Source organism: Anguilla rostrata, chromosome 10, assembly GCF_018555375.3.
Source record: "Anguilla rostrata isolate EN2019 chromosome 10, ASM1855537v3, whole genome shotgun sequence".
NCBI lineage: Eukaryota > Metazoa > Chordata > Actinopteri > Anguilliformes > Anguillidae > Anguilla > Anguilla rostrata.
In genome coordinates this window covers 11,708,902-11,718,308 of record NC_057942.1, presented here as the reverse complement: position 1 = coordinate 11,718,308, position 9,407 = coordinate 11,708,902, and the positions used below count along the sequence as shown (strand labels likewise).

Below are 9,407 nucleotides of genomic sequence, written 5' to 3'. Positions count from 1 at the left end.
CTGTAAAAGTATCTCGCCCACTGAAAGTAACACTTTTGGCGGTACGAATAAGTTTGACTATTTTAATTCGGTACACAAACTCTGAACGGGTTGTAGGGCACACAGACGAACGCTAAGGCGCGAGCGCTATATACTATACTGCCAATAGTGATCAGTCTTCTATTATGTCTGCACATCGTTGGTTCCACCTGGACATACTCGTTTAATTTCAATTATTTGTAGATGTAATTCAAAATCCTTGGCCTGTTACTTGCAACCAAGTGAAATGCATCTTGCATTATGCGGTCTAAATGCATTGTGAAAATGTAAATAGCGAAAAATGCGAATATTTTAAAGCTGGGTAGGTATAAATTAACCCCCCCCCCCCCCCCCCCCCCCCCAAGTAATAATTTGATTTTCTAGGTGTACTGCTGCTTTCCAACAAGTTCAAAATAATCTTGCAAGTCAGGTTTTATGACCTCAGCGGACACAGCGCACTCAACATATTTTAACAAAACTTAGCGTAATATATTATTTCCTTCCTTATTAACTTCTGTTAGGATTTTCACATCGTTAATGTGCTGCCACCAACTGGAACTACTAAAAAGTGCAGCAAAAAGTCTCCGTACACAAAAATACGGAATGAAGCCGAGAAAGAGAGGAAACGAACTGGGTTTCAGACTTCAGTCATCTAAGACCTTCACACTGGATAGTTCTCTTAAAACGTCCATTTTATTTAATAGTGATAGCGAGTACAAGAGCGCATACACGCTTTGAACGGGTATTTACTTTATTTTTGATATCATTTAAAGAAAGACAAGGAGTACAGTTTTGTCATATTATTCCTTAAGTCTATTAAACACAGTAGGTACTAGTTTTCCTTTCATCATGTAAAAGTCTGTATGGAAACGGCAGACTGCTGATCTCGTTCACTAAACGCAATTCGAGTTACTCTAATGCACGACATTGTTTTTCATTACGTGAGTGTTCACAATGACATTTTCTACAGGATAGAAGACAGGATCAATGGATTGTATTCCATCAGCGGTTTTCCTGGGTGGAAAGTGTGATCACTTCTTCCTGCCACCTCTCTCCTTCAGAGCCAGATGGATAACGGAGCCATTGTTCATGTTGTAGTAGGCCAGAGAGTTGGAGTCTTTGATGAAAATACCCTGGAGATGAACAGATAATATAAAATTTTTTTGCAAATGCACAAATTTCCTTAAAAAAAAAAACAATGTATAATCAGATTCAGAGCTTAGAGTCAAAGCAGAAAAATATAAAGCCGCGTTTCCACCGAAATTACCCGGAACTTTCAGTCCCAGGAACTACTTTACCAGGAACTAAAAGGTTCCTTCAGCCAATGGTTGTCTGCGTTTCCACCGGGGTCTAAAGTACCGCGAAGATTAGGCAAATTAGCCCACTGACGTTGTCGTCGGTCCATCTGTCATATGATTTCTTTCTGTAACCCCATACTTCCACCGAAGTAGCCTACATTATTTTCTAATAACCGGGACAGCCCGGAGGGGTTTATTCCACTTATATACAACGGGTTACCAACAATGACTATATATGGTTACTTTTGTATTTATTGATTTTCATATATCCTCTCAAACACATTCATTAACAGCAGAAAACATGCACACGTTGTAAACAATTTGCTGTTTTATTACTTTCTCGTCGTCAATTCCATATAGGCTAATCGCAAAATGACAAGAATAGAACGAAAACTCGGACTTGCGTGAAAATGTAAATTAGTAGTGGTACAGCCACCGTTTGCTTTCCTTCGAAGTTACTGCTAGCCGAGCAGCGAAGTGTGCCCTCCAGATGCGAACCATGCACCATAAATGAGTCCATAGTCTTCCTGGTCTTTTCGTGGAATTGAAAAATGGCAGTAAAATTGAGTAAAATTACGGCAGTCTGAAAAAGCTAAAGGGAAGATTACTAGAATTAACCTGTTATTTTACCCGGATAAAAAGTGCGGAAGGTGATTTCCAGTTTGCTTGTACTGTATCACCAATGTTAATTATGCAGAACTACCGCATACCTCACATAACTGTATCAAACGTTTTGAGTCAATTACAACGGGCTAACAAAGAAAATCCGGAAGAAAATATTCAGCAACCGAATTAATCCGTTTGAATGTTTTGGTAGCCTACGTAATATGCTGTCCCAGCACGAATGCTTAGCATTTTATAAAACGAATACTAAAGCAAGAAAAGAACAGAAGAGCACACGTTATAATTCCAAGACGTTGACAGGCTATAACCAAAAGTAGGCTACTGCGCCGCATAACATACAAGTTTGATTTGAAGTTATTATGAAAATAAATTGGTTTGCCGCTGCATATTTTCAAACATGGCGGGTAATGGCGGAAAATAAATACAACACAAATGCTACGAGTACTCGACCAATCAGAAATGTTCAGCGCTGCAAGCTCCACCCAAAAGGTTCCTGTACTTTCGGAAAGTACTACCCCCCGAGCAGGAACGTTTTGGGGGGTAAAACAAAGCCCCCAGAACTAAATTTAGACCCTAGTTCCTGCGGTGGAAACGCACTGAGTTCCTCAAAAGGTTCCTAGTTCCGGGGTATAGTTCCTGCGGTGGAAACGCGGCTTAACATTTAAGTACGGTGGCTCTTTGGAACCTTAAACACACGGTCACTCACCTCATATTGTAGTTTCTGTTTTCCTGCTGGCATGCCTGTAGCTTCGTGGATTTTAACCTTTATAACAGACACCTGTAGGAAGGTGGAGATTGGTATTTGACAAAACACATAAATTGGGTCATGTACATCACAGTTTTGGCTGTGAAAAATCTGTAGCAATTTGAGTTTTGATATGGTGAGTAACCCAAGAAAGTAACCCATAACAGGGCTCTATGCCAACATTTTTCCCAAGGAGCACATGCACTCCCAAGTTGAAAAAATTTAGGAGCACACGAATGCATCCCAGATCAATGCAAATGCTCCTCAAAGGGAAGCACTGTAGTGCCCTACATAAGAGAATTGAGTAGAGAAGTGGTCCACATTTTTGCAATCAGGGTACAAAGGCTGTGGGGAAGAAGGCAGGCGGCTCTTACCTGGTCTGTGAGCGGGACGGAGAAGTTGAGCACCTGTCCATTCAGCTTCCATTCTGTCTTGTCCTGCATGTTGGGCACCTGTACCTTGACTGCCACAGGGCCCTGAATGATAAAGGGGTGGGGGTGGGGGGGAGAAGTCAGCAGGGTTTCCATACTTAGCTGTGCTACCAATTCAAGGTCCCATTCCCCAAAAATCCAAGACCCATAAAAATTGGACAGTTGGCTATATCACAAAAACGGCTTGTCAAGAAAGCTAAATGAAAACAACCTCAATAACCCTGCAAATGAATGCTTCACCAAAGCTCTTTTAACTCCCTAGCCAATTTCAGTAGAACACATTCCTGATCCTGATTTACGTTCTACAGGAACTAAAATGAGAACATGAAGCTTTTGAAGACGATTTATCGGGTCCTTGAATCAGGCACAGGCAGAATAAGTAACTGCTCTCACAAAAGAGCCGTCCCTTCAACCAGCTCCTCAGCCCACCTTGTTCCGGCGCAGAAACTCCTCCTCTGGCATCAGGTTGTCCTCAGTCTTCATCTTCTTGTTTGCAGGCTCGTCGTCGTGGGGCGGGGGTGGGTGAGCGGGGGGCAGGGGCGCTGGGGCCGAGCTCGGGGGCTGCGGAACCGGAGGAGCGGGAACAAAGGCTGGGGACAGAACACGAAGGAAATTTAACACCACCGCCTCTGCTTTAGAAGACTCAATGGATGACAAATACAATGACCCGTATGCATAAGTAATCCAATAGCAAGCACTGCGTGGGACAGGCAAGAGGATCACGACTGCCAAACTGCTCACCTGCAGGAACCACCATGGGAGGCGGCCTGGGGGCCATGAGGTGCGGCCCTGATGGGGGCATGGGCACCACGTTGATTCGAGGCGCGTGCAGCATGGGGGGCATGGGGGTTAGAACCTGCCCGGGTGTCAGGCGCACCACGGGGGCCATGGGGGGCCGCGGGAGCACGGGCACGGCCGACAGCAGGGTGGGGCGCACAGAAGGGGGCATCTGCAAAAACAGAACAGAAGTGGTGAGATTAACAAAACAAAGTGCCGCCATGCACTATAGATTATAGTGGAGTAGTGACAGTAATAACGATCTATTAATCTTGAGGAAAGCATAGAGGTTACAAAAAAAAAAACTCCCCCAAAGGGAGCCGATTTAATCTCAAGGTGGGGTACTGTCATTGAGCAAGGCACTTAACCTCAAGTATATGCAAATCACCCTAGATAAGAATGTCAGCCAAGTACATAAAAATAGTCCTCTTAAGAAACTGTTGAGCAACAAAGTCATGTTCCCTCCCAGACCAACGTTACATAATCATGAAAAATGTTTGAACTCTTTAGACACCAGTAAAACACGACAGACAATTTAAAAAGAAATAGCACTAATATTCAGGAAAAAAAAATGATTTCATATTATTGTGTTTTGGCTGGTAGTATATTTCTTAGAACATTTTCAGAGATTAGCAGGAGGGTTTTAAAATGCTACCAGGATCTAGAGTGTTGAATTATTTCAAAAGCATACTTCATCCAGGGCTGCTACCACTACCACTCTCAGGCTAAGCCACTGTCCAACTTGCCGAGTTAAACCAAGCACCCAAATGAAAGTTAACGCACCGGAGGAGGGCGTGGCACTGAGGTGATGGGCGGGGAGGGCTTGGGCAGGCTGGGGGCGGAGGACGGGATGGGGGGCTGGGGGATGTCGCTGGGCTTGCTGGGGCCGATCTTCTCCTTGCTGTCGTCCTCCTGCACCAGCCCCTTGGCCTTGTGGATGGCCTCAATCTGCTCCTGCAGGGTGATGTTGGCCTGGGCCGCCTGCTGGGTGCGTGCCATGCTGCCCGAGTGCCCGTCCCAGGTCACCTATAAGAGCGGGGTGAAGGGTTATAGAGACTGTTCTGAATGGCATCGCCAATGCAGGATGCCACTCGATGTTAAAAGTTGGATTTAACTCAGAGAAAACATTTTCTATCATCTAGTAATGCAATGGACTGACACTAATTAGAACAGATGTTAGAACCAGGTTTTACATGCTTTTTTTCCTTTTAACCCATTAGAGATTACCATGATCTTCCATACTCCTATACATTCATGTTAATGATGGCAAAGAGGGTGGGTTCATCAAATCCAAATTCTGCAGAGCTACCATATCTTGTCAGTGACCAATTTGAACCAATTGTTGTTCTGCTGTTTATGGAAAAACTGAAGACTTGTTCAACCAAGTCAGTGATGGTCAGCTCCACTCTGTATTGAGAACATGGAAGCTCAATTACTCATCACTACTACTACTACTACTACTACTACTATCCCATTTCACATGTCCACACCCTGGGCCGAACACCAGCCCAACACCAGCAGCCACCGCCCACCTTCTCCTCCGGCTTCTGGATCTCCTCCTCCCCGATCTTCTTTCCGATGGCCGTCTCTTCCACACCGAAGATGTCGGTACGCCTCTCGGCCAGCTGCTTCAGGCTGCTCTCGATGTCCAGGCCCGGGGCGTAGACGTCGTCCTCGGTCTGCCGCTCGCGGATGTTGCGGTCCCGCTGCTCCAGCCAGCGCGGGTCCAGCAGCCCGATGCGCATGTGCTCCTGCATCTTGCTGGCCGGGATCTTCTCTCCCGTGATGGGGGAGATGAGGTACTCGTCCGGAGCGGCCACGGGGGCTGGGGGCTTGGAGGCTGCGCAGGTGAAGAAGCAAAGCAACAACCAGTTAAGATAAGCCACAACACGTACAATCACTTGGTCTCTATTAAACTATATTTTTCAGTAAATTATGAATTTTTGTCGGCATCTGTAATTTTGAATTGTACCCTCTGTCAATTTACTGATGGCAAAACATTTCCTACCGAAAGCATCTGTGAAATATCAGCCATAATAAAAGACTTATGGAGACTGCTGGCATTCTCAGCGCCCATCACTGCCGTACCTTTGGGGTCGTAGTCCTTGCGGATGATGACCTGGTCTGGGGTTGGCGGCAAAGGGGGTGGCATGGGGTTGTCTGGGGGCAGAGGTGCCTTCATATCATCCTCATCATCAGAGCCCTGGAGAAGAAAAATTACAAAACTGCACGTGAATTAAGGCATCAAATCATTTTTTTTTTTGCATGCTTGTTCATAAAAAAATAAATGAATATAGCTAGGTTTTCTCAAAAGTTTTGAATTGGAAGTAGCACTAAGATTCACAGCAATACCTACTGCACAAATGCAAGGAGTGCTACTGCTGAAATGTACATACTCCTCCGATTCACTCATTCAAGAACCAGTGACTGACTACTTCACCCCAGCTCACACTACTTCAGTCAACAGTGAGGTAAAACCCACAGAAGACAACTAGTCTGCAAGCCCTCAGGACTTTTTTTATTATTTGGAGATGCTAATGCTGAGAAATTGTGCAATATTTTGTAATCGTTCCTCAGCGTGACCAAGCCCCTGTACCTCGTCCATGTCCTGCAGCTGTGTGTCCTGGTCGGGCTGCGAGGGGTGACCTTCGTCACGGTCCTCCCTGTCGTCCTCCTCATCCTCGCTCTCCACCTCCATCTCCACCTCCTCGCTCTCTCCGAACTTCTCGTAGCGCTCCTGGATCAGAATGCGGGCTCCCAGCTCCTCGGGTGTTGTGGGAGGGGGGAAGTGACCTGGAGAGCCCCCGCAGGGAAGAGAGGTTTAACCCAGAGTCTGTTTCCACAAAGACAGTATTATGCCTTTCTGACTAACAGACACAAACAAGTACGAAAACAAAAAATTACAAGAAAGAAGCTCAGGGTTTTCCCAGCCCAGTTCTGTGCTTGGTGGGTAGCCTGGGAAACATTCTAAAACCAACTCAGTTTTTTCCTCTGCCACTATAAAGCACCACAGAAAAACTTGTCATTGCAAAGTTGACATTTTAATGCTGAATTTAACGGGTTAATCTCTACATTGCATGAGATGGCGGTTTTAATTTTGGTTACATTAACAGGGAACATTCAGAGAGCTGCTAAACCAAATCTCAGAGTATGGTGAATACCTTGCTCATTGGGCTGGAAGTCCACTGTCTCCACCACAACAAAGTCATGCCAGTCAATCTGAGCATAGGCCACACGCTCCTTCTCTCGCTCTTCTTCCTCCTTCTTTCTCTCGCGCTCCTGGAACTTGGCCCACTCCACACGGTACCTAACCTAAAAACACAAAAATAATCACGTGAAATTGACAGGAACTATAACGATGGGCTTTGTGTCGCGAATCTTACGTAGAGCCAGGGTTCCGGTCTTTGTGTGAAACCTCACCTGGTCCATCACTTCCCTGGGGTTTTCCGCCTCTTTCTTCAGTTTCAGCAGAAGTCCTTTGGGAGGGATGAGGATCTGGAGCACAACAGACACAGTTCATCATACATTTAATAAAACCTTGAAGTACTCATTCCGAAGCTAACATTCACATGCTAATAGAAATGACTGCCAAGTTCAGATTCTCCAAATGTGAGACCCCCGTACCTTGGTGTACTGCTCCACCAGCTTGGTGAAGTAGTTGAAGAGGCTGTGTTGAGGCCGCAGGAAGTCAAACTGGTAGTTGCGTTGCTCTTTCTGCATCAGCTGCGTGAGGAACTGCCGGCCGTTGCGGGCCACGAACTGGGCCGTCAGCTTGACCACGTCGAGGTCGAAGGCTGAGATTGACGGCGGGTCAGCGATAAACTCAAACTCTGGCGGGGGCTCCTTGGGCACCACCGTCTCGTGGATTACCTGGGCCTGAACCTGCCCAGCAGAAACAGGAGAGGAGCAGGGTAAAATCAGTGAAATACCACCTGTTTCTAAACTGATAATGTGGAAAAGATCACTAGAAATTGCATCAATGCATATCATAATGACGTGAACCAACAAAAGCAATCAGCCAATTGGACAAAGGGTATCCATGTTGTTTTGTGTACGATCGGTCCAAGGGGCCCACCTTCTGGGGAAGCTGCTGTTGGGGGGCCTGCTGCAAGGCCTGCTGTTGCATGACCTTGGGAACAGCAGCAGAGGGTTCCTGCGCCTTTCCCTCCTTGAACTCGTTGACCTTGTGCCGGTAGTAGGCATGGTAGGGGTCATTGGGGTTCAGAAAGTTGAACTTAGGGTTATTGATCTCGTTCTGCCGGATCCTGGCCTCAAACTCTGGTCCATTTCTAATAGGTTAGAAGAGGGGGAAAGATCCTTTTGTCAGAAAACATTCATTTAAAAAAACAGGCAGTTTTCACATTAAATGGTAAATAAGTATATGCTTACGATCATGTACTCTTGTATACAGTGCGGAATTATGAGTCTTCATTTAGGTGGGTACAAGGTACGTAAATTACTCTAATCATTTATCAAGGTAATCACATAATGTACGTTTAAACTGGTGCTCGGACCTGGCTACAAAGCTGGCGGTCTTGTCAACAATGTTCCGAACTTCGGGGGGCGGGTAAATGATTCCCACGATTGGCTTTGTAGCTGGAGTTTCATCTTTTGGTTCGTCGGCCTGTAAATGAATTGATTAACAATAAGAAGCGCCACACACAACTTGTCTATTTATACATGGGATAATAATTACATTATTGTCCAAGTAGCTATTACACAGTTGAGCATTTTATTGTTAATATACACTGTACTTCTTGGCCGACATCAGCATTTAGTTTCTTTAAAAGTGCTAGCTGAATTAGCAGCTGCTCACACTTGCCGCATACGTGGCCTGTTTTAACAGCGTTTTCACCCGTCAATGGCATAGCCAAATATTTTTTGCACAATCGAAGTAAGGTCGGAAATCTGACAAGATATGTTGTTATTTCTTTAGTTGTTCATTTATTTAAATCTAGCTATAACTACCCTGACATTCATTGCGCTAGCAAGTAAATGGCGGAATGGTCAAAAACCCATTACGGCCTACACTATTATACAATAAAATCACGCATTCAGCTAGAATGGTAGAATGGACAGTAAACATGCGAAATTTACTGTACAATTAAGAAACAAATTAACACAGATTAAATGTGCATCTACCTAGCCAGCAACACAAGCCGGTTACTTAGAACTTACCTTATTGTTGTTGGGCTCCGGCTGAACTATTTGAACAGGCCCAGGCGGCATGGTTGCGTCAAGACTAGACCGTCTCTGTGTTCTTCAATCACTAAATTTCAAGTGCTGAAACGAAAACACTTTCCTTGTCAAAGTTTCCTGCAACGTCTGAATTGGCGTAACACAAAACGATTATAGACTTTAGCTAAATACTTACTTAAAAACAAAACACTACTTCAGACCCTTCTCAGTCCAAATTCGCAGGAGACAACCAGGAAACAGAACTATTTACTTCCGGAAACATATTCGCTAAGCATAATGGGAATTGTTGTTCTGTCGCTATAGTAACCAGCTGAC

At 45.1% G+C, this 9,407-nt stretch overlaps 1 protein-coding gene across 2 annotated transcripts; it reads right to left on the bottom strand.

The window, feature by feature from the left end:
- Positions 1-751: 751 nt before the first annotated feature.
- sf3a1 (splicing factor 3a, subunit 1) lies at positions 752-9,407 on the bottom strand. Of its 2 annotated transcripts, XM_064354069.1 has the most exons (16): positions 9,268-9,407; positions 9,072-9,176; positions 8,408-8,517; positions 7,969-8,182; positions 7,518-7,775; positions 7,314-7,388; positions 7,055-7,205; positions 6,490-6,686; positions 5,982-6,096; positions 5,426-5,733; positions 4,677-4,919; positions 3,858-4,065; positions 3,546-3,706; positions 3,060-3,161; positions 2,647-2,718; positions 752-1,151 (listed from the first exon to the last, which is right to left on the bottom strand). In XM_064354069.1, exons 2-16 carry the CDS (start codon positions 9,120-9,122, stop codon positions 1,050-1,052), a joined length of 2,367 nt encoding a protein of 788 aa, XP_064210139.1. In that variant the 5' UTR covers positions 9,123-9,176; positions 9,268-9,407; the 3' UTR covers positions 752-1,049. The 2 variants fall into 2 exon arrangements, with proteins under 2 accessions (XP_064210139.1, XP_064210140.1); XM_064354070.1 differs by lacking the exon at positions 9,268-9,407 and having other exon boundaries at positions 9,072-9,251.

Bases quoted from the DNA above. Each gene is read 5' to 3' on its own strand.
- sf3a1 (XM_064354069.1), bottom strand. From the start codon at position 9,122: ATGCCGCCTGGGCCTGTTCAAATAGTTCAGCCGGAGCCCAACAACAAT. The intron at 7,776-7,968 runs GTGGGCCCCTTG...TCTGCTGGGCAG, and splicing joins AACAGCAGCTTCCCCAGAAG to GTTCAGGCCCAGGTAATCCA. The intron at 4,066-4,676 runs GTGCGTTAACTT...CTGTTTTTGCAG, and splicing joins CAGTGCCACGCCCTCCTCCG to ATGCCCCCTTCTGTGCGCCC.